This window comes from Lepus europaeus, chromosome 2 (genome assembly GCF_033115175.1).
Source record: "Lepus europaeus isolate LE1 chromosome 2, mLepTim1.pri, whole genome shotgun sequence".
Classification (NCBI taxonomy): Eukaryota; Metazoa; Chordata; class Mammalia; order Lagomorpha; family Leporidae; genus Lepus; species Lepus europaeus.
In genome coordinates this window covers 64,002,598-64,028,508 of record NC_084828.1, presented here as the reverse complement: position 1 = coordinate 64,028,508, position 25,911 = coordinate 64,002,598, and the positions used below count along the sequence as shown (strand labels likewise).

The following is a 25,911-nucleotide window of genomic DNA, read 5'->3' as shown; positions in this document are numbered from 1 at the left end:
GGGAGGAGTCCTCCATGACAGCAGACCCTCTAAGGTCTTACATCTTAACACTTCACAGCAGGAATTAAATTTCAACATGAGTTTTGGCAGAGACATTCACGCCATAGCAAGGGCCCTCTAGCTTTCTTGATATTAGTACTTGAATTTGAAATATTCAGAGGCTGGTGAAGTGCTATAGTGGTTCAAGATATATGGCTGTCATTGCTCAACTCTGTTCATTAATTTCTCAGAACCTGAAACATGTACATTTGAAGCTATTTTTCAAGTATTCCCAGATGATGTTTAATGACACTGCCTAACCCTTATTTCCTCCTATGAGGCTGTACCTGATGTGGACTCCTTGATGCTTCAAATTGCCTTCACAAACATACCTATCCATTTCAGGCAGAAGAGGACAAGAAAAATTTGAGCAGGATGCAGACTCTGATGGATAAACTTCAGCTGAAAGCACAAAGTTACAAGCAGCAAATGGAGGCAGCGGTAAGTGCCTGGGGCAGTTGTAGACTCAGGGATGTCCCAGGTGTTCTTTTTGGTTAATGGAGATTTGTGGACCTGAGCCAGAGGAGCAGCAGATCTTAAAAGTCTGCTCATTTTCTGATTTTCATTAAATTAGAATTATCACTAAAGTTAAAAATTTGCACAGTCTTTCCCTGCGGAAAGCCAGAGTTCTCTCTCAACCTTGTGGTTATACCAAAACATGTGCACTATACAAAGTGAGCCAAACAACAGCAGGGTATCATGCAAGGATAACAAAGTTTTGGCATGCTGGTCATCCTAGAGCCTCCTTTGTCCCAAAACCTTGGGTGAAATAAACACAGTTCAGTCCTTTTTCCAGATGAACCTGGACATGGTTGTGGACAAAACCACCATAGCAGAAATGCACCTGCCTTCCTTCAGTTGGGACCCATGGTTCACGGAAAGAAGCTGATAACTGCCTTATATATTGGTTTATGCTTAGTAATATTATCTTTTTGAAGGATTTTGAATTGATCATTTGAATGAATTGGGTTTAAACATTGCTGTATATTATGATTACCAATTAACTCCCATAATTTTAAACTCAAGCTCCCTCTAACTAGAGATAGAACAAGATATGGAACTGATTACAAAACAAACAACTCTTGTTATTCTATCACATATCATGTCTATGATATTATCCTGTTACTACATGCAACAGTAAGTGCTGATCAGGAAATAAAAGTTATGACAATGGATCTTGTGTCTGCTAGACAATCTGACCTCTACATATTTTACATCAAAATATGATGTTCCATTCAATACTCAGAAATTTAGGTTTTCCCCACATTTTCAATGTCCTCATGTCAAGGAAGGAAATGTTTTTTTTCTTTTTATAGGAATCACAAGTCAATCAGTATCTTTCCAAGTATAAGAAGCAGCAGCATGAGCTGAATGAAGCAAAGGAAAGGGCAGAGATAGCAGAATCTCAAGTCAATAAACTCAAGGTTAAAGCAAAAGAGTTCGGAAAAAAGGTATGGCCGCTTTGTAACTCTATTAAGGCATGGTGTTTAGGCCTAAGGCATTGCTCAACCAATGTAACAAGACATTTATTTTCCTCTTTAAAAAAGACTTTTAAAAATAACAACAAAGCTGGTTGCAATAAAAATCTTCCCATTTGTACTGAATTTTGCTTACCCAGGTAGTAATGAAGTGCTCAGCATTTGAGTGGCATGCACATGGTACAAGGGGTCTTCAAGCGTGGACAAACTATGCATAGATGTTAAATTATTTGCACCATGGCCGGCGCCGTGGCTTAATAGGCTAATCCTCCGCCTTGCAGCGCTGGCACCCAGGGTTCTAGTCCCGGTTGGGGCGCCGGATTCTATCCCGGTTGCCCCTCTTCCAGGCCAGCTCTCTGCTATGGCCCGGGAAGGCAGTGGAGGATGGCCCAAGTCCTTGGGCCCTGCACCCGCATGGGAGACCAGGAGAAGCACCTGGCTCCTGGCTTTGGATCAGTGCGATGTGCCGGCCGCAGTGGCCATAGGAGGGTGAACCAACGGCAAAAAGGAAGACCTTTCTCTCTCTCTCTCTCTCTCACTATCCACTCTGCCTGTCAAAAAAAAAAAAATTATTTGCACCAAACTAAACCTATTTCTGAATTTCATTTTCTACATACCTTTTGAACTTCCCTCATATTTATACTTCTCAAATACTTAATTCAAGGATAATGTGCAGGCTCTGTGTTGGGGGAGAGGGGCTTGATTAGTTTCTGTAGTGTAGCCAGGAGAGTAACGAGCAAAGATGATTTAAAAAGCACAAATGGATCTCCTGTATACTGAGGGTAAACTCTTTCTGTGTGTACAAGTCTATGACTTTGTACCATCTCAGTATGGAGGACAAGAAGGAAGATATTTAAATCTAAAGCAATAAGGGAGGACAAATGTTAACAGTCCTGTTTTGCACGCGTGTGCTTTTTATTCCTAATTCTTCCCCAAATACACAGAGAAACGGTCTATGTTGGTAATTCCTGAAATAGTTGTTCTGATCTAATGGAATAAGCCACTGCCCTAACTACACGGATGAAGTGTCAGAGTGGCAAAGAATATTGAACTGAATGTTTAGCATGAGTAAGATTCTCTCAGAAACAGAGCTTTAATATGAGTTCTGGCTTTAGGAAAAGCAAATCAAAGGACAACAGGAAATGTGACTCTAGCTACCAATCAGAAAATGCCTAAACAGTTCCTAGCATAGAGATTTTTAAAAATTTGATCATGCCTATCATTTTTCTTATCATGATGAATGGTTTAAAGTTTCAGTTCACTTATCCAAAATGCTTGGGACTAGAAGTGGTTTCATCTTTGAAATTTTTTCAGATACTGCACTTTTTTAATATGTATCTTGGGGATGAAAATCTGAACAAATTCATTTATGTTTATAGTACAGTTTATATGCAAAGCCTAAGGGTTATTTTATATAGTGTTTTTAGTGTATTTACATTTTGACTGCAACTGCAACCTGTTTCAAGAAATCAGTGTGCTTAAGAAATTTCAGATTTTAGAACATTCTGGACTTTGGATTTTCAGATTAGGAATGTTCAATCTGTACTAGTAACCCTGAAAGGCAAGTTGATGTGGTAGTCAATGATAAACAAAAAGGTGCTTTAAAAAAGTCTGTGTCAAATAAAAAAAAAAAAGTTTGTGGGAAAATGGAGTTAAAGCAGTTTATTGGGTACAAAAATTTTTGAAATTGATAAATATGAGGTATATTCAAAAAGCTCACTGGAAAATGCACATTATGAAAAAACTATGCATGGAGTTCAAATTATTTTATACCGAAAACCCTTTTATTTCCATTTTCCATAAATGTTTTGAATTCCTCTCATACATGAACCCCTCAGTTGCCATTCAGGATGGATTACAAGATCCCAAAAGGTTAGCAGATTCTGTGCAAGCTCCAGTTGTTATATGAACTGGCATAGTATATATGCACATAACCTGCATTACTATCCTGTGCACTTTAAGTCACTTCTAGATTACTTACAATAGTTAGTATAATGTAAACATTGTATAAATAGTTGTTATACTGTAGTTTGGGGGGGAATAATGACAAGAAAAAAGTTTGTACACATTCATTACAGATGTAATTTTTTTCTTCCAAATATTTTCAGTCACAATTATTTGAAGACATGGATGCAAAAGCCACAAATATGGAGAGAGCGCTGTATTACATTAAAGGAGGTCAAAACAATTTCTTTTGAAGAGAGACTAGGATTTGGTTGCATTGACTATATTAGATCAAAATATGAGAAGTATGAGTCATTGGCAGGCTCCTGGGGTTTCTTACTGAGTCCTGGATAGCTATCAATAGAATAAGTACTATAGAGAGGGGTCCAGTTAAATGATTTGGACTATGGCCTCAATTTGAGAAAGGTTATGGCACTGGACTTAAGACTGTTTTGTGCAGAGCCTGCCCAGAACCCCATAAGATGGATTTATTTAGGGAGGTGACTCATATGTGCTGTAACTGCATTCAGCTGCAGGAGGTCGAAGGGCCTCCCAAAACAAATGCCATGTTTTCAACTTCGCTACAGCTATTCCCGCCAAAGAATAAAACGAATAAAATGAGTGAAGCAGAAATTGCTTCTGAGAGGCCAGAGATGGCAGTGCAATGACTGTACAGTTCCTCAAATCTCATATGCACAACAAAAAAATCTTCTGATAGGAGTGTTATGTCAGGCTATGGAGCAAATTGGTGATAGGACTACAGAACCTTTTCCTTCCTGGGGAAAAGGTACCGCCTTCCTTCAAGGCAGGAGGGGGTAGAAAGTTGAGTGGCCTGACCCAGCATGCCCTGGGGTGAACTATCTTTGTCTTTTGTAATTTAGATAGTTGCCTCAATTCCTTGCATCCTTTGAAATTAGGGAAGGCTTGACTAGGGACTGCTTACCTCTGGGAAAGGACTCCTCCAGATTCTAATCAAGTATTCTACTGGTTGAAAGTCACAGAAATTTCACAGGAAGCACTGATCTGTTTTTCAGGTTCATGAAGAATAAGCAGTTCCTGCTTACAGAGAACAATGGCTGCAGAAGTTCAAGGAGGGTGCCACTTAATGGCCAAGAACTTAAGTATCATTTGAAACAAACATTTAAAAAAATGTAACTGTATAGTTAAAAATCAGCTTAAACAAAGTGATTTGAAAAATGTAATAACTGAAGGAAATATTGTTGCTTCCAAGGTCAGTAAAGATTTTTTGATCCTCAAATGGCAAGAAAACTACTTTCTAATTCACATGAAAGATCAGATGCAAGAATCATTAGTGTTAGAAAGTGAAGTAGTACTTGTTTTTTATGCTGATGGCCTCTTAATGCATAGGACTCATAGAAGACGTACTTAGACCAACTGTGAAGTTAGGTGGCCTTGCTTGATTCATCACCATATGCATGAACTGCATTTGTAGCCACTGATAGCAAGAGTAGACACAATTTTCCTGAGCACTGTGATATAAACACAGCCAGAGTTACACATTGTCGATTTGTAGGTAAAATTCTCCTAACTGACATACATGAAGGAGACTTTAAATACTGTGGCAACTTCTCACAGGAGACGCTCAGTGATAGGCTGGAAGCGGCTTTGTACTGTACCAATTTAGCTGAGCTGGAGGGACATGTTCTAGAATTTCTTTCTGGTCTTCACTGGAGTGGTCACAAGAGAAATCTGTACCTTAGTAGGCAAAAGTGAAAGAGCAGCTCTTCCTTTATCATGAAGTCAGTGTATGGCCCTAGGATGGTGACACCTTGAAAATACACCACAGGCCAGAAAGGTGAGCTAGCAGAGATTGGCAGCTTCTCTGAGTACCCACAATTCCTGGACCCAAAGCTCCTGCAGCTCCTGCAGTCTCGCCTTCCACTTGCAGAGTCCTGGCCAGGCATGCAGGCAGCTCCACAGCAATGTGCACCACATCTGCTGATCATCCACAGCAAGGCTGGGCAGGGTGTGACTGACAGATGCAGGTTCCAGTCTCTTCTGATGGACTCTTCCTCACCCTCAATCTCATCACTCCCTGTCCAGCTCTCCTTCCCAACTGGTGGCACGGCTTGCTTACAGCAATTTCAGGCTCGGCACCCCTAGAAGAAATCCTTGTTCTCCATCATTCTCTGTGGTTCTGCCTCTCTGACTTAGCCTCAAATCATATAGATGGCTCTAAGATTAATTCAAATGTACAAGAGCATCAAAGACCCTAGGCTCGCTCTCTCTCTCTCTTTTTTTTTTTTTTTGTCTAACGTCCTCAACTGTGTTGACACTGGTGTTTAAATCTGTCCCCCTCACCAAGAATAGAATAGTTTCGAGCGTTCTCTCTTGATTCAATATGCTATGTCTCTTTTTAAAATCAGTTAACTACCTTCCCAGAAGCCCTCTGGAGTGCTTTTCCTCCTATGCTGTTGACTGTTTTCCTCCACATGCCTGTCCTGACCTGTCTTGTGATGGGAGGACTACAATGGCCAGGGGTGACTCAAAGATCAAGGTTGATCCTCCTAAAACTGGGCCACCCTCAGTGAGGTGACAGGAGCAGGAGCTGCTGAATGCTCTATTGGGTTGTCTGTCAGGCTGTGGCCCAAACAGTGGGTCCTTCTTACCCTAATCTCAACCCCAGAAGAAAATGTTAAAAGGTTTAATGTGTAACTTCATAATAATTTTTTAAAACTTCCCTTCAAGTGGGTTTGAAACTACTTAATGAGCCAATATTTATATTCAGGTCACAGCCCTATACCGAATACTTTTTCTTATAAATTTGCTATTATATCATTGCCATTATATATATGAAATACAAGAAATTGGTTCTGTTTATATAAATAAAAAATAATAAATAAAACTTCTGTTTAAAAATAAAGCATCTGTTTTGATTCTAAGCCCTGGATATTCACCTATTTACCTTATATCACTGCCACTCCTGAAATCCAAATGCTATTGTTTCTTCCCACTCCATAAGCTACTTAGTAAAATTATAACCTCAGCAGATTTTAGATTGGGAACACATACCCAGTTTAAATTTATTATTGAATCAAATGATATGTTACATTTTTAGATACAATCTAAATAATGGGGGCCAATATTGTTAGAAGACAGAGATATTAGGCACTCAAAACACTATCCCAATGAAGATTTTCTTTACAATGAAGCCCTTAATATTTTACTATTTGTGAATACCTGTTGCAAAACTGTAGAAGAGTTAACAAAATGATATACAAGATATGGGGTTGTGAAACTCAGGTCAGGTGATAAAACTGGAATGGAAAATAAAACACCACAGTTTAGAGTTTGTCTTCCCTTATCAGGCCAAAACCTTGATGGAACTAAGTTATATGAAGCACAGTAATAGAGACAATTCACAAGCATTAACATTAAACTATGTCTAAACCTAAATTGATGGTTAAAATTAAGGGGAATGGGTCATCAAAGGCATATGGGCTCTCCATTCTCTCTTTGTATGAAAGTTATATGAAAATCTAAATTTATTACAAAGGTAATTAACACCATGCTGACTGAGCCAGAAGAGTTCATCAGCTTACCATTATGGTTGGGATCACTGGACTATGTGAGCTAGTGCTGGAAGGTATAACCTAACTCCAGAGATGTTGGTTCTTGGGCTGATACGGCCCTTATCCCTAAGCAATCTTGCAGTCACCGACATTGTTACTCTTTAGTCTCTTTACCATACTAAATGTAGCTGGTTATGCTGATATAATGATTCATGTAAAACTAGATACAAACCATATCAAAGAGGGAGGGAAGTATCTTTATGTCCTTAAAATTGTATATACAAGAAATTGGTTCTGTTTATATAAATAAATGAATAAATAAATATTTCTTATAAAAATTATGTCTTGATTCTAAGCCCTGGATATTCACCTATTTACCATGGTATATGCTGCTCCTGCCTGTTCTCATACCCATTATAGTTGGTCATATTTGGAATCGACTGCTAGTGATGCATTTTTTACTGAATTCTTGGTGGAAAACTCACTGAAGACTTCTGGAATGATCACTACAGGTGCATAAATGAATGACACAATTCTCTTCTGAGCGGAATTGAAATTCTTAACATGTAGTAATTTCAAATCTTAATGTAGTGAATGATGCTTACTGTCTTAAAAAATAAATTTGATACCGATGTGTTAGTTCTTTGTGTGTTATTAACAGAGTACCTGACAATGTGTAGTTTTTACAGATCATGAATTTATTTCACATAGTTCTGGAGCCTGGGGGTGGGGTTCAATAACAAGGTATTAGTATCTGGTAAGAGCCTTCTTGCTGTGTCAGCCCATGGCAGAAAGCAGAAGGGCAAGAGGGCAGAACTTACTTTTCTAATAAACCCTTTCCTGTGGTGACTAAACTACTACAGTGGTAATGACATCATTGGTTGCATTAGAACTTCTATTTAGTCCTTACTTCTCAACACATAAATTTTTAGGATTGAGTTTCTAACACATAAAAGGGCACATTTAAACCTTTGCACTTTCAAAAGAGAATAGCCCCTATTGTGGGAGAACTATATATATATATATATATATATATATATATATATATATATATGCTGTGATATTAAACAGTTTTGGGTCAGATGAGGGTGAAGTTTTTGAGAAAAGAGTATGACAACTTGAGATGCAATTAATCTATCATGCATTTTAAGTATCTATTTTGTATTGTAATAATATAATTAACACTTTTTTACAAAATGTTAATTATGACTACAAACTAGTCTCAGTTCTGCATTGTCCTTGAAATGCAAAGGAACAAAGCAGTGGCTTAAGACAGTGTCCTAAAGGAACAGAGATGAGAAGTTCAGAAATTTTAAGAAAAATGACAGGTGACCCCTAGGATATTAAATAGTGCTTGGAGCTCCTCAAGAATAACTGAAGGAGTCAGAATTTCTAGCAACCTTGTCAAGGCTGGAATTGTTGTCACATTAAAGGAAGTAGAGATTCCTACATGCAGAAATGTGTAGATCTTAGATTACCAAAGTCAGAACCCTGATAATAAAGAGTGGGGAATAAATACTAGAGTATAAAGATCATTTTGGGAGGCAGCACATATTTATGGATTATTATTTAAAGTGATTAACTTTGTATGTATAACAGACATGAATTTTTATGAAAATATTCTTTTCTTACTAATTTTAGTAATGAATTACTAGTTTTAGTAATGAATATGTCCATGAAAAGGAAAAGCCTGTAAGTAATAATTGCTTACCACTTTACCTGTGGTCCTAGTTCTCCCAGCTGGACAGATATGTGCCAAGTGCACATATTGATTCATAAGCAAAAGTTAGCATGGATTATTCCATTAAGCTCAGTGCACCCTCTATTGAGCAAATCTACACCCTAGGAATCATAAGACCCCTGAATTGAGCTTCATTTTCAAATGCTGTCGCATCTCTTAAACAAGGCTGTAGATAGGACATTTGCAATTCTGAAGAGAAAACCAAGTTTCATTAAAAGGGTGATCAATGGGGTACCAGGACTACTTGTACTGCTCTCTGCTCACCTGCTGAGGTGGGTCCTGCTACAGACCTCTTTCTGAAGAGATTGTGGAAAGACCCTGTCCCAAACTGGCTGATTTATATGGGAATAAGAGGTTATGAAAGTGGATTTTGGCTAAATCTATGACCCAATACCATAAAGTTACTAGAGAGCATTGAGAAAACCATGCAAGACATCGGCCTAGGCACAGAGTTCCTGGAAAAGACCCCAAAGGCACAGGCAATAAAAACCAAGATTAACAAGTGGGATTACATCAAATTGGAAAGCTTCTGTACAGCAAAAGAAACAGTCAAGAAAGAGGCAACCAACAGAATGGGAGAAATTTTTGCAAACCATGCAACTGATAAAGGATTAATAACCAGAATATATAAAGTGATCAGAAAGCTCAACAATAGCAAAGCAAACAACCCAGTCAATAACTGGGCAAAGAACTTAAACAGACATTTCTCAAAAAAAAAAAAATCCAAATGATCTACAGACACATGAAAAATGCTCAGGATCACTACCCATCAGGGAGATGCAAAGCAAAACGATGATGAGCTTTCACCTCACCCCAGTTAGAATGGCTTACATACAGAAATCAACAAACAACAAATGCTGGTGAGGACGTGGGGAAAAAGGGACACTAATCCACTATTGAGAGAATGCACACTGGTAAAGCCACTATGGAAGACAGTTTAGAGATACCTCAGAAATCTGAATATAGCCCTACCACATGACCCAGCCATCCCACTCCTCAGAATTTACCCAAAGGAAATGAAATCAGCAAATAAAATAGTTATCTGCACCTCCATATTGCAGCTTAATTCACAATAGCCAAGACATGGAATCAACCTAAATGGTTATCAATGGATAAAGAAATTATGGGATATATACTCTATGGAATACTACATAGCAGTTAAAAAAAAAAACCAAAATCTGGTCATTTGCAACTAAATGGATAAATCTGGAAAACATCATACTTAGTGAAATAAGCCAGTCCCAAAGGGACAAATACCATATGTTCTCCCTGATCTGTGATAACTAACAGAGCACCTAAAAGGTAACCTGTAGAATTGGAACAGATACTACAAGAAGCAATTAACAGCCCTTGTCTTGACTTTTGAGGAAGTTTATTATTTCATTTTATCTATTTTTTTTCTTTTTTTCCTCTACTTAATACCATTGGTTGAACTCCTTACTTAAAATATAATTAATCATAGATGTATTAAGTCAACTGAAAATAGATCCCAGTTAAAAATAAGAGCACGGCTCCTGCCATCGGAACAGCGCGGTGCGCCGGCCGCAGCACGCTACCGCGGCAGCCATTGGAGGGTGAACCAACGGCAAAAGGAAGACCTTTCTCTCTGTCTCTCTCTCACTGTCCACTCTGCCTGTCAAAAAAAAAAAAAAGAAAAAAAAGAAAAAAAAATAAGAGCACGAATGAGAGGGGAAGGAGCTGTACAGATTGGCACACATTCCCACAGACTTACCCCTAATAATGAAGCTAAAAACTTGCCATGGGATTCCAAATGCTATTTCACTGGTGCCACTAATCCCATCTTATGTGATAAGTGATGATATTAAGTGTGGAAATGATCATATAGATGGGAACAAAAGTCAATGGGATCACATGAATAAGACCAAGTGTCTGGTAATAACAATAGATAGAATTACCAAAGACAAAGTTCCAACATGGAAAGCAGTCCACACAGTAGACTCATAGAATGACAAATGCCCTAAATGGCACTCTGACCTCAGAATCAGCCCCTTAGGCATTTGGAGCTGACTGAAAATCCTATGAGAGCATTTCAGGCAGGAAAGTCAAGACATAGTGGCAAAAATGGTTCTGCATGAAAGATTTCTGTGAGTGAGATCCCAGTGGAAAGAAGGAACCATCGAAGAAGGATGCACTTTTCTCTGAAGGACAGAACTTCCATTTCGATTATGGCCCTGACTAAATACTGATAGAGTTTGTGGACTCAAAAGGCTTCCATAGCCTTGGCAGCTCTTATCAAGAGCCTCAGGTGGTCACTGACATAAAAAATAAGAGTTGATGATTAAATCAACAACAGAAGTCACTGTGCATTTACTCCCCATGTTGGATCTCTTTCCTTAATGAGATTTTCTATGAGAATTAAGAGTAAAACTTGTTGTTGGACTGTACTTTATACTTTGGGTGCAAATAGTTTAAATCCCTACAGAGTTGAAATCTCTACAGAGCTAGTCTTCTGTATATAAAGTCAATTAAAAATGAATCAATGGAAAATGGAATGGTAGAGGAAGTAGGAGGTGGGATGGAAGTGGGGGGGTGAGAGGGTGGGGATGGGGGGGAGGAAAAACTGTATCTTTAAAAGCTGTGTATATGATATTTGTAATCATTCAATAAAAACCTTCAAAAAAAGAAAGTGGGGTTCAGAGACCAAGAAGAGGACTATGAATGTACATGCAAGTCACTCAGGAACTTTTATGCAGGTATAAGAAACTTATGTGAAAGTGGCCACAAGACTGATGGACGAATGTAACTCCATGTTTACTGCTAGAAACCAAAGCTTTGTGTGAAATCTTAAATTTATGGGAGTGAGAGAGGGTAAGAAAGCTTGTGTCCCCTCATTCCTGAACTGCAGGAGACTAAGCTCCCTTGAGTTTGGTGACCCCATCATGGGGTGTGTTTAGTTGAAGGTTGATTTTTGCTATACTGGGTACTTCCTTTTCCATGTTCTAATTGCTGTAACACATATGCTGACTCTCCCCATCCCTTCTCCTTTACCTGGGGAAATAAAATGAATAAATCAAGACTTATTGGTACTGAAAAAAAAAAAAAGGTTATGAAAAGTCACTCCAACTTTTTTTTTTGTCACAGAATGGTCATGGATGCTTTACTTTGTGTGAACTGAATATTGTATCTCTCATTAGAAGATGGGCAGATGGGCCATATGTGGCCTTCAGACTACTTATTCCTGATTATTTTTCTATACTCCAAAATGAACCCAACATGAGGCAACAGTTTTAAAAATTGAATACAGGCTTAACTGTATTTTACATATATCTCACACTCTTATTTTGCAAAAAAAAACTGGAACTTCAAATGCATCCCCAGTTGTTTACTCTGAATTCCTAAAAGTGGCTTCTCTATCAAGGGATCATTATCACTTGGTATCTAGAAGCTTCATCTGCTGGAAGATCACATAACCTAAGAACAACCCTGTGCTCCTACCTCCAAATCTCATTATAAACAATCATCAAACTTCCAAAGTTTTAATTCCTGTTAACTTTTTACAAATGGAATAACAGAAAAATTTCTTAAGTGTATGTTCCACTCACTCAAATACCTTTATTAAAGGTTAGAAAGCTGCCATGGTCCTCATGATGTAAGGTTGATAGCTTAAGGGTAGGGGAACCAACCAGCTTACTTAGAAAGCCAATTTTATGATACTCATTCCATGACAGTCTGATTACTGAACTAGGAATATTTTAAATAATGATTTTGACAACTATCGAAAGAGGTAAAAAAGTGAGCTGAGTTGAACAAGATATATATTCTGTGCCTTTAGTGATTATTTCCACCTCATTCACAGATAATGCAGTTTTCTAATAGTCAGTGGGGCTCCAGTTCTAACTTACTACTGAGCTTATACTCTGACTTCCACACCCAGATCCTAAGTGCCATATTAGGCACTGCAAGATTTAAAGATTCCAGTCAGTTAAGTCACCAAACTATATAGGTTTTTCTTTCTTTCTGAAGCCCTAAAACTCTGAAAAGGAAATCCTTTGGGAGAAATTATGTTTTTCAACACAGGACTTTTAAGTAGTTGGAGGAGGGAGGGTTGCACCCCATTGAGAATAGGAGGATCTCTGTAGACATCATTTTGAGAAGTCCTAATCTAAAGTATTCCTTATTTTTTTGTGCACGTATTAAAGTCTATTTCTTCTGATATCAGGATGGCTACATCTTGCTCATTTCTGCTGTCAGAATGGAATATCTTTTTCCATCCTTTCACTAAAATAAAGTATTCATTAAAAGTCAATCTAATTCCCCTGCATGACATCCACGAAACTCTACTGCTATGGTTGAAACTCATTATCCTCTTATCTACATGCAGTATGAAGACAGTGAGTAAAGTATATTTGCTTGAAGAAAAATTACATAAATATTACTCATTGTATAAAAGACTAAGATCTGTCAAAGGCATAAAGCAGTCATTCTGGCTTATCATCTGTGTGATCCATATGAATCAGAGTTTGTGGGCATTTCTATTTTTAAGGAGCTCAGATACAAGCCAGAAGAGAGGAAGTCCTACTTTCAACTCTGGACCAAAAAACTATGAAGCATTGATTTTGTAGAAAAAATTTGTTTACAAACTGACATGTGAGTGAAAGATGCTTGCTTTGTATTTTGTAAAGGCTATCTAAACAGAATAGAAGAGGTGACATCATCAAAAATTAAATTGTCACATGTTACTCTAAATTGTACTTAGCAGGAAAAAGACTATCATGTTGATATTTTTGGAAATGTCTTTTTTTAAAAAGGTAATCATATTTATGTTGTGAAGTTCCTTAAAAGAAAAGCTCCACTGCTCCTGTGGCACCTGGTGCAATATTAGCAGTGTTACCTGCCCATGGTGGCTGTGAACGGAAGAATGGAAACATTGGAGCTCTGCAATGAGACCATGTGGCTCATCTACAGTGCCAGTGTTGGGCTCAAGAGGCAGCAAAAAGTCCAGGGAGGAGACTGTATTTGACTTGTGCCAATGGCCATCTAGTATGGTAACCCTCTGAACGGGGAGAAAATGTCTACTTGATATTTGTGACAACAAAAATAGGGCAACTCTGATTCAGGCTATAAAATGGAAGGAAGATGAACATGCATGCAAATATTTTGCTAGAACATGGCACTCCAACATGGCACTGATACAAATCTTAGAGGACAATGGAAACATCCCTCTACTATTCGATCTATAGTCAGCATATAGCCATAGCAACAGAACTGCTTTTACACAGTCTAGCTATTGAATCAAGAGACAAGGGTAGCATTATACCACTTTTTCCCTTGGTATAAATAAAACTAGAGATAAAATGGTGGAATTTTAATAAAGAAAAAGTCAAATATTCATACAGTGGGTGAAAGAACAATGCTCATGTGTGCTGTAAACTAAGAATCAACGAAGATTGTCCGCCTTTTCAGTAAGGTGTTGATGTCTTTTCTCAAGATAGCTCTGGAAGGACTGCAGAGAAATATGCTCTTTGCCATAGATTTTTATAACATTAACCTAGTAATTTCTGAATATAGAAAAAGAGATCAGAAATGTATGAAAATAGCCATCAAGGGCATAAGACTCCTGAAGACTATCTAAGCAGAATGTTCTGAAACCAAGCATAATGAAGTGATTGACTGCTTCTCAGCAAGTCAGGAGAAAATAAAGAAGGCAAACATGAACTGTGAAACCAGAGAATAGGAATAACCATAGTAATTCAGTTAGGCAAAATGGCTATGTAATTGAACATGCTCCTGAAACATAAAAGTCCAGAGTCCTGCCTTACCATCACCACCTGAGCTTCTTCTAAATACTCATGCTGGTTTTACCAACCCCTTTTCTTACAGAGTAAGACAGCAAGAGTATACCTTAAATGCACTCTCTAGAGAAGAAGTGAATAGTTTTGTTTACATCACAGTAGGAATTTTGACTTGTCAAAGGTAGGAGTGAAACAGCCAGCAATAAGAAAATAAAAAGAGAAAATTATTTGAATGTTATTGAAAGTGCTCCATGAGACCAAATAATGACAAACTGACTTATGGTAATGGAATCTTCAAAAACAAAAGGGATTTGAAGTCTGTATGATCAGAAGATGAACCTATAAAATCAGCTTTGGATTCTGAGATTGCAGAAGAGCAAAGAGAAACCCAGAGGCAACTTTCTGAACAACAGAATATCAGAATACTGCAAGACAGTATTCTGACTAGACACTTTTGCAAATTGAAGGAAACAGGATGGCTTAAAAGAAAACTAATTCTGAGTCATGAAATAGAAAAAAGATCTGTTCCAGGATGAAACTGCCATGCTAAGACAAGACATAGACATAGTAAAAATTAGAACAAGTAAAAGGAAAATAAATATTATAAGGATGTTGAAAATGTAAAATAAAATGGTGAACTTTGAAAGACAATAAAATGGAATAAGAATGCACTAGAGAAAAGGATATTCCATTAAAATGGACAGCTTAGTGACCTGACATTTGAAAATATAGTAGCAAATTCTAAAATAGAGAATTGAATATGAAACGAAGGCTGGACACAGAGACTGAATCATACTATACCGGACCAATTGCTTCTATCCGCAATGTGATCAAATTCAGACATCAAGAGGACACATTAAATGTGCTTTCCAGAGAACAAGAAGTGAATGGTTTTGTTTACATCACAATAGGAATTTTGACGTCGGAAACTCAAAACACAACAATAAGGTTCTTTCTCAAAAGCTAAAAGGACTTTTAATAGCCTAGAAATTACACTCCATCACACAAGAGATACTTTCAGAGAAAAGACTGGTTTTAGAGCACATACAAAAAGACCCAAGCCAAGCACAGTGTCAAATGAAGGAAACCAAACACATGAATCAAAAGGAACAAGGTGAAGTGAACAAATGCACTGAAAGGTAGGACTACAAAATGAAAATATGTTGGTTCAACAACATCTTTCTAATGCTCAAAATAAGGATGAGGGGCTGGTTAAGTTGCTGCTTGATACGACTGCATTCTATATTGCGGTGCCTGGTCTGAGTTCTGCCTCCTTTGCTTCTAAGCCATCTTCTTGCTAATGTGCGTCCTGGGAGATGGCAAGTGATAGCTTTAGAATTTGGGTCCCTGACACCCATATGGGAGATCAGATTGAAGTCTGGCTTCAGCTTGGCCCAGTTCTAGCTATCTGGGGAGTGCACAAGCAAAAAACCAATCTTTCTGTCTCTCTGCCTTTCAAGTAAATGTCAATTAATAAATCTCCACTTGTTAATAAATAAGGATGCAAATAAGATGTAGTAATTAATATCCATGGCCTATTTATGATATTGAAAAACACCAGGCTGAGAGCAAAAAACAAAGTCATAGAAAAGAGTAATTAAGAGTTAATGAATGTAATCATGTAAAAGAAAGACTGTATCAATATGAAAATGAGAAAGCAGAAAGAGAAGTGGTTGTGAGGCTACTACTTCAACAACAACTGGTTGATACCATAAAAAAAAAACAAAAAAACTGGACATTGGAGGCCATGACATGTTATCACGCTGGTGCAGAAGAGGAGTGCAAGATTTAAAGAAGAAGGTAGGTTAAAACTGAAGTCAATTCCAAGAATCACAACATCAGCAGAGAGCTTGTACTAGATATTGAGAAGATAAAAGAGCACCTGGAAAAGCTTGAGTGAAAGTTCTGAACTAAAAAAATCAAAGAGCAAGCTAGAAAAAGTGAAGATCTCTAGAAAAATCTGTTAAGTCTTATTTTTTATGAAGATATAAAAAACCAAATTTACTGAAATAAAATAATCTCTAAAATACAAGTTAGATGAAGAAATGAAGAAAAATGGTGAATTAGAAAGATAACTGAAGGAAGTTAAACAAATATGAAGATGAAAATTTGGTTCCCATGGAGATTTTAAAATAAGTTCCTCTGTAGTGGACATTCAGAATAATATGCTGTAATAAAAGAGGAACGATCTTACAGCAAAAATAAAAACTGTGTCTCTAAAATGTCTACATCTGGAGAAAGGATCAAGTTGTTCAATAGGAACTAAAACCTAAAACAAATTAAAAAAAGAAATGTGAAAAAGCAGAGGACTAGAAAAGAAAAAGAAATTGAATCAGATAGTAAACTTCAAAAGTCATGCAGAAATATTATATGTAAAAGAATGACATTAGATTCATATCTCTCCCCATATACAAAAATCAATGCAAGATGTATTGGATAACTTCACTTAAGACCCAAGACTCTGAACTTGATGCAATAAACTGTAGGGGAATCAAAGATATTACTGCAGGGGGTGACTTCTTGTACAAGCCCCCAAAGCACAGGCAACAAAAACAAAACTAAACAAATAGTATTAGGTCTAACTCAGAAGCTTCTGTACAGCAAAGGAAATAATCAACAGAGTGAAGAAACAAGCAAGATGTAAAAATATTTGTGAGCTACCTATCAAACAAAGGATTAATATCCAGAATACATAAGCAACTTAAAAACTCAAAACTCAATTCAGTTAAAGAATGGGCAATGGACCTCAACAGTTCTCAAAAGAAGAAAAACAAATGGCCAATAAATATATGAAAAAATGCTCAACATCACTAGCCTTTTTGGAAATGCAAATCAAAACCTCAGTGAGCTATTATCCATCCCTCTCAGAATGGCTAAAATCCAAAAACAGAGAGTAGCAAATGCTGGTGAGGATGTGGAGAAAGGAGAAGAACACTTATACACTATTTTGGGGAATGTAAATTAGTGCAGTCACTGTGGGAAACAGTATGAAGTTTCATAAAATACTAGAAATAGACTTGCCATATGACCCAGAAATCCCACTAGTGGGCATATACCCAAAGTACATGAACATGTTGTTTATCAAAAAGAAACCAGCACTACCATGTTTATAACAGCACTGCTTACAATAGCCAAAATATGGAATCAACCAAAGTATCCCTCACCACATGAATGGATAAGGAAAATGTGGAATATATACACAATAGAATACTATTTGGCTATAAAAATTAATGAAATTTCATCATTTGTATCAAAACAGATACAACTGGAAGATATCATGTTGAGTGAAATAAGCCAAAGAAAGACAAGTACTGCCATATATGTGTGGGAGCTAAAATTCTTTTTTAAAAAATCAAAAAACAAAAACAAAATACAAATTTCAGGGCTACTGTTGTAGTGTAGCAGGTAAAGCCACAACCTGTGATGCCTGCATCTCACATGGGTGCCAATTCAAGTTTCAGCTCTGATCCAACTACCTACTAATGTACCTGGGAAAGCAGTGGAAGATGGCCCAAGTGCTTGGGCCCTGTGCCCACATGAAAGACTCAAAAGAAGCTCCTGGCCATCTGGCTCCTGTCTTCGGTCTGGCCCTGCCCTGGCCATTGAGGACATCTGGGGAGTGAACCAGCATATAGAAGATCTCTCTCTCTCTCTCTTTTTGTTTCTCCCTCTCTGCAACTCTGCCTTTCAAATAAGTAAAATAAATCTTTAAAAAGAAGGAGAAATGTTTATGCCTATCAGTATTGTTTCAAATATAGCTTTGCAAAACATTGTTTTATACCTTTGTGAAACCAATATATAGTTTTAATGATCTGTGATTACTTTAAAATTTACTGTATATGGGTGATATGATTTTTCCATTCAATTACTGTTTGTAGCCCTTGTCTATATTCCCACTAAACTTTTTCACTTTTTACTTGTTAAACTTCTTATTTGGTAAAACATTAAGCCTTTTTACTTTAACGTAATTTAAAATATATTATCTTAAAAAATTAAAGAAACAAAGAAGGCAGTAGAAGTAGGGAGGAAATATCCTTATATTCTTATAATTTTATCTGTGAACTACATTAAATCTGTTAAAAGCTAAATTTTTTTAAATCCTAAACATACAGAAATGAATACTGTTGAATACGGACAAGTAGCACAGTGTAAACAAGAGACTGAAGGAAGACTGGATAGAGGATAAAATTTTTAAAAAGCCAGTCTGTTTTTACAGGCATAAACAATAAAACTTAGAGCAGTAAAGAGAGAATAATAACAGTTCAGTAACAAGTGAAACTGAACGCAGAATTAAAGTTTAGGAATTTGGGGGTGAGAGTTGTTGGGCAGTGGCTTAAGCCACCACTTTGAAAGCTCACATCTGTATGTTAGTACCAGTTCAAGTACTGGCTCCTCTGCTTCAGATACAGTGTCCTGCTGCTGTACCTGGGAAGGAAGCAGATGATGGTCTCATCCACAGGGAGACTTGCATGGAGTGGCTCTTGGCTTTGGCCTGACCCAGCCCTGGCTATTGTGGACATTTAGGAGCTAACCAGTGAATGGAAGAGCTCTCTGTTTCTCTGCTTTTTAAATAAATAAATCTTTTTTTTTAAGTATCATAACTCTCCAAAATGAAAACTGCTCAAGAAGATTATTGTAATAAGTTGAGTTAGAAAACCATAAGCAATTCTATATTGGAGAATTAAGTTACAAAATCACTGTCAACTGAACTAAACAAAGACTACTTAGAGGCTAACGGAAATTAATACCAAACTTACCACAATTCTTTACTCAGCACTCTCACTAGAAGGCTAGTCCTGTAGCTACCATATTGCAGAAAAATCCTAATGGAAACCTTATTCTAGAAGAAAAATCCAATAGAAACCTTACTCTAGAAAACTTAGTAATTCCGACATCAAGACCACAACCTTCAGATAACATGGAGAACGACTTGCCTAAGACGTGGAGGGAGTCTGGGTAAAAGTAGGCCTAGAAAGTCAGGAAAAGAAAACACTGCTGCTGAATTTAAACCTGAATCTAATAAGGCATCCCCTCCAGGATCTTCTGATGACTCAAGTCAATCAAAATCTAGTTTTACATTGTACATCTAAAGTCAGGACAAGATCAGGTCATTGTTTCTTATAGTGTCCATTTCACTTCAACAGGTTTCCCCTTTGGTGCTCAGTTAGTTGTCGCCGATCAGGGAAAACAAATGATATTTGTCTCTTTGGGACTGGCTTAATTCACTCAGCATGATGTTTTCCAGATTCCTCCATCTTGTTGCAAATGACTGGGTTTCATTGTTCCTTACTGCTGTGTAGTATTCTATGGAGTACATGTCCCATAATTTCTTTATCCAGTCTACTGTTGATGGGCATTTGGGTTGGTTCCAGGTCTTAGCTATTGTGAATTGAGCTGCAATAAACATTAATGTGCAGATGGCTTTTTTATTAGCCAAATTAATTTCCTTTGGGTAAATTCCAAGGAGTGGGATGGCTGGGTTGTATGGTAGGGTTATGTTCAGGTTTCTGAGGAATCTCCAGACTGACTTCCATAGTGGCTTAACCAGTTTGCATTCCCACCAACAGTGGGTTAGTGTCCCTTTTTCCCCACATCCTCTCCAGCATCTATTGTTGGTAGATTTCTGGATGTGAGCCATTCTCACAGGGGTGAGGTGAAACCTCATTGTGGTTTTGATTTGCATTTCTCTGATTGCTAGTGATCTTGAACATTTTTTCATGTGTCTGTTGGCCATTTGGATTTCCTCTTTTGAAAAATGTCTATTGAGGTCCTTGGCCCATCTCTTCAGTGGGTTGTTTGTTCTGTTGTTGTGGAGTTTCTTGATTTCTTTGTAGATTCTGGTTATCAACCCTTTATCTGTAGTATAGTTTGCAAATATTTTTTCCCATTCTGTCGGTTGCCTCTTCACTTTCCTGTTTCTTTTGAAGTACAGAAACTTCTCAATTTGATGCAATCCCAAATGTTAATTTTGGTTTTGACTGCCTGTGCTCCTGGGGTCTTTTCCAAGAAGTCTTTGCCTGAACCAATATCTTGCAGGGTTTCTCTAATGCTCTCTAATAACTTGATGGTTTCGGGTCGTAGATTTAAGTCTTTAATCCACGTTGAGTGAATTTTTGTGTAAGGTGAAAGGTATGGGTCTTGCTTCAAGCTTCTGCACGTGGAAATCCAGTTTTCCCAGCACTATTTATTAAATAGGCTGTCCTTATTCCAGGGAATAGTTTTGGATCTTTGATCAAATATAAGTTGGCTGTAGATGTTTGGATTGATTTCTGTTGTTTCTATTCTGTTCCATTGGTCTATCCATCTGTTTCTGTACCAGTACCATGCTGTTTTGATAACAACTGCCCTGTAGTATGTCCTGAAATCTGGTATTGTGATGCCTCCGGCTTTGTTTTTGTTGTACAAGATTGCTTTGGCTATTCGAGGTCTTCTGTGTCTCCATATGAATTTCAGCATCATTTTTTCCAGATCTGAGAAGAATGTCTTTGGTATCTTGATTGGTATTGCATTGAATGTATAAATTGCTTTTGGGAGAATGGACATTTTGATGATATTGATTCTTCCAGTCCATGAGCATGGAAGATTTCTCCATTTTTTGGTATCCTCTTCTATTTCTTTCTGTAAGGTTTTGTAGTTTTCATCGTAGAGATCTTTAACGTCCTTGGTTAAGTTTATTCCAAGGTATTTGATTGTTTTTGTAGCTATTGTGAATGGGATTGATCTTAGAAGTTCTTCCTCAGCCGTGGCATTGCCTGTGTATACAAAGGCTGTTGATTTTTGTGCATTGATTTTATATCCTGCTACTTTGCCAAACTCTTCGATGAGTTCCAGCAGTCTCTTAGTAGAGTTCTTTGGGTCCCCTAAATAAAGAATCATATCATCTGCAAAGAGGGATAGTTTGAGTTCTTCCTTCCTGATTTGTATCCCTTTAATTTCTTTTTCTTGCCTAATAGCTCTGGCTAAAACTTCCAGAACTATATTGAATAGCAGTGGTGAGAGAGGGCATCCCTGTCTGGTACCAGATCTCAGCGGAAATGCTTCCAACTTTTCCCCATTCAATAGGATGTTGGCCGTGGGCTTTTCATATATTGCTTTGATTGTATTGAGGAATGTTCCTTCCATACCCAGTTTGCTTAGAGTTTTCATCATGAAAGGGTGTTGTATTTTATCTCTGCATCTATTGAGAGAATCATATGGTTTTTCTTCTGCAGTCTGTTAATGTAGTGTATTACGTTGATTGTTTTGCGAACGTTGAACCATCCTTGCATACCAGGGATAAATCCCACTTGGTCTGGGTGGATGATCTTTCTGATGTGTTGTTGCATTCTATTGGCCAGAATTTTATTGAGGATTTTTGCGTCTATGTTCATCAGGGATATTGGTCTGTAATTCTCTTTCAATGTTGCGTCTCTTTCTGGCTTAGGAATTAAGGTGATGCTGGCTTCATAGAAAGAATTTGGGAGGAGTCCCTCTTTTTCGATTGCTCTGAATAGTTTGAGAAGAATTGGAGTTAGTTCTTCTCTAAATGTCTGGTAGAACTCAGCAGTGAATCCATCTGGTCCTGGGCTTTTCTTTGTTGGGAGGGCCTTTATTACTGTTTCAATTTCTGTGTCAGTTATGGGTCTGTTTAGGTTTTCTATGTCTTCCTGGCTCAATTTAGGTAGGTTGTATGTGTCCAAGAATCTGTCCATTTCTGATAGATTTCCCTGTTTGCTGGCATACAAGTCCTTGTAGTAATTTCTGATGATTCTTTTTATTTCTGTGGTGTCTAACACACAATTATTCTTAGGTGTTTAAATTTTAACTGAAAAGTGATCCCTGTTAAATTTCAGAGTGGAAAAAGAGAGGGAGGAGATGTACAATTTGGGGCATGCACAATCAGACTTGCCCCAAATGGTGGAGTTAGAAATGTGCCAGGGGATTCCAATACAATCCCATCAAGGTGGCATGTACCAATGCCATCTCACTAGTCCAAGTGATCAATTTCAGTTCACATTCGATGGCTCTGATAGGTCTAAGAGTCAAAGGGATCACACAAACAAGACAAGTGTCTGCTAATACTAACTGATAGAATCAAAAAGGGAGAGAAGGATCCAACATGGGAAGTGGGATACACAGCAGACTCATAGAATGGCAGATGTCCTAAACAACACTCTGGCCTCAGAATCAGCCATTAAGGCATTCGGATCTGGCTGAAGAGCCCATGAGAGTATTTCAGGCATGGAAAGCCAAGATACCATGGAAAAGAAAAAAAGAAGAAAACCTAAATGAAAGTTCTCTGTGAGTGAGATCCCAGTGGAAAGAATGGGGCCATCAAAGAAGGAGGAACCTTTCTCTGAAGGGAGGAGAGAACTTCCACTTTGACTATGACCCTATCGGAATAAGATCAAAGTCAGCGAACTGTAAAGGCTTCCATAGCCCTGGCAACTCATGAGTAGAGCCTAGGGAGATTACTGACGCCATGAACAGGAGTGTCAAATTGTTAAGTCAGCAACAGGAGTCACTGTGTACTTGCATCCCATGTGGGTTCTGTCCTTAATGTGTTGTCTAATGTGCAGTGATGCTACAACTAGTACTGAAACAGTATTTTTACACTTTGTGTTTCTGCGTGGGTACAAACTGATGAGATCTTTACTAATTATATACTGAATCGATCTTCTGTATATAAAGATAATTGGAAATGAAAAAAAAACTGGTGTTAAATTGGAAATGGCATAGAAAATTAATTTTTAAAAAAATATTATGTAGGATCTCTGTATTTTTTTTTTCACTTTGTGTTGCTATATGGGGGCAAACTGTTGAAATCGTTACCTAATATATACTAAACTGATCTTTTGTATATAAAGAGAATTGAAAATGAATCATGATGTGATTGGAAGGGGAGAGGGAGCAGGAAAGGGGAGGGTTGTGGGTGGGAGGGAAGTTTTGGGAGGGGGAAGCCATTGTAACCCATAAGCTGTACTTTGGAAATTTATATTCATTAAATAAAAGTTTAATTAAAAAAATAAGTCCTTATTATTACTCCAAAAAAAAAAAAATCTAGTTTTGAAAGCACTATAAGAGTATGCAGGGTCGGCGCCGCGGCTTAATAGGCTAATCCTCCGCCTTCCGGCGCCGGCACACCGGGTTCTAGTCCCAGTCGGGGCACTGATTCTGTCCCAGTTGCCCCTCTTCCAGGCCAGCTCTCTGCTGTGGCCAGGGAGTGCAGTGGAGGATGCCCCAAGTGCTTGGGCTCTGCACCCCATGGGAGACCAGGAGAAGCACCTGGCTCCTGCCATCGGATCAGCACGGTGCGCCAGTCGCAGTGCGCCGGCCGCGGCGGCCATTGGAGGGTGAACCAACGGCAAAAAGGAAGACCTTTCTCTCTGCCTCTCTCTCTCACTGTCCACTCTGCCTGTAAAAAAAAAAAAAAAAAAAAAAAAGAAAGAAAAAAAAGAAAAAAAGAGTATGCACAGATTTTAAAGAAAAATTATATGATCTGAAAGATAAAATTTTACTGACTGAACCATTATAAAACATAATTATTTCCTATTAAATATATGAAAAATTGGAATTTTTGTTAAAGGAAAACTTGTTTAAATCATAAAACAACAGCTTTACTAACTTGATTTTAGCATTTCCCACCAATATAGGCTAAGCCTGGGGTGAGCAAGGGGACCTGGGTTGTAATTTCTACTGCCTAATAGTCCCGACTATGGCTATGTGTTTGTCCCTAGCCCTTTTAACTCTACATTCTGTTGATCCCTGAAATGTTCCTTTTCCCAGGGCCAAGCAATTGTTGCTCCACTTATTCTCTGGTGGTCACTCTTATTTCTTGGTCTCAACTGCTTCTTATCTATTCACACAAAATTCTCTTTTCCTGTTTCTATTCTGTGCAGCTAGTCCCCAACTGGAGTGAACTCTTTCAGAAGAGGGACTCTGCCGGGCATTCTCAATATGTCCCCTCCAGACCCAGGTCCATTTTGTCCTTCCAGTTCTGGAGTTTTCCAGGGTGATCTCTGTATACTCTCAAGAATTGTTCTCCATGGCTCTAGACTCCACGACCTTCTAGTCCACTGTTCCACAGTGATGCCAAAGAAAAATTTCTAAAATGCAGATCCAGAATCTCTCTGATGCTTCAAACCCTTCTTTTTCTCCATCCTATGTCTATGACCCAATTCAATCGCCTTCAAAATTCATAGAAAGTCTTGAATCCAGTTTTTGTCTCTCTCTTTAGGCTCATCTCTTGATCTTCTAATTTCACCCTCAGTCATCTTATACTTCTACAAACCCAGGAATTTTGCCCCACTGTGCTTTTGCACATACTGTGCTGAACTGGAATGTGGGGAATCTCCTCCTAGTCCTTTTAAAGTCCCACTCTTAGGCAAGCTCCTTCAGTACATGTTCTCTAACAACCTCTTTCATACCCAACCACTATACACAGAATTAGTCACTCTTTTTGTATGATACATTACCAGTTTGGTCTTATTTTTACAGGTTCCTAGTATATGCTGTGGATCTAGAAATGAGTAACGGTCCACAGGCTAAAGTTCAAAATCGGTGCAATAAAGCTGAGCTCACAATAGATTCCTAATAATAAGACAAGAGTACTGAGTTTAAAGAACTTCGAGTGCTTCAGGATACTTAACACAAAATAAATGTGACAAATTAATGATATTCCAAAGAAAATATTTACAATGTAACCTCAATATTTTCAACATTTTCCAATGTTTCTTTTGCTGCTTGAGCGACAGAGAAGGAGCATTGAATGCTTGCCCCTTTCAAATGTGAATCTCATAAATGTGGTGAACCACGCACAATTTCTGTATTTTCATGGTGAGCATGTTGAGCATACAAAACGCTGAGAAAGAGAAGGCAGAAGACTAGCTAACCTCCATGCTCACCAAATAAGCAAAGTTGACAGAAAACGTTTTGAAGTTTTGTTTTGCTTCTAATAAATATGAAATAATAATTATCCTTGGGATTTGGTAGGAAGGTGTCAAACTAACTTTTCTTCCTCATAGTATTTTCTTAAACTGGGGGGTACACATATAGGGATTGATCAGATTTCAGTTCATGCAAAAAATGAGAGGAAGCCACGGTAAAAGTTGAGCAAATGGTGACAGAGTTATTAAAGATTAAGGAAATAATACACATAAGGAAACTAACGAAGATAATAATATTAGTCAATTTTTGTTTAGTTGAAAGATTGAGGATAATTAGAGGTTTATGATCAGTTAATCAACAAGCATTCCTTCTGCAATAACTATAAAGCAGCTGTAAAAATCCTCTTTGGAGGATGAGATATAGAGTAACACGGTAATACTCATGGAATGATTTTCCACTCTGTGTTTCACAAATGTTTTCATTAAAATTGTGAAGATTTAACAAGATAATAATTATGTGCCAATGAGGATCTAAAATTCAGATGTAAAAATGATTTC

General features: G+C 37.8%; 2 protein-coding genes across 2 annotated transcripts in view; one reads left to right on the top strand and one right to left on the bottom strand.

Annotated features, from left to right (window-relative positions):
• The window catches only part of MYH15 (myosin heavy chain 15), a 196,161-nt gene extending 191,606 nt beyond the window's left edge, over positions 1-4,555 (top strand). Inside the window, exons 39-41 of the mRNA XM_062207694.1 lie at positions 385-480; positions 1,356-1,490; positions 4,496-4,555. Coding sequence (XP_062063678.1) covers positions 385-480; positions 1,356-1,490; positions 4,496-4,510 — 246 coding nt within the window. The 3' untranslated portion in view covers positions 4,511-4,555. The remainder of the gene's footprint in view (positions 1-384; positions 481-1,355; positions 1,491-4,495) is intronic.
• Positions 1-25,911, bottom strand: part of LOC133771604 (leukocyte surface antigen CD47-like) — a 158,365-nt gene that overhangs the window by 49,913 nt on the left and 82,541 nt on the right. The window lies entirely within an intron of this gene.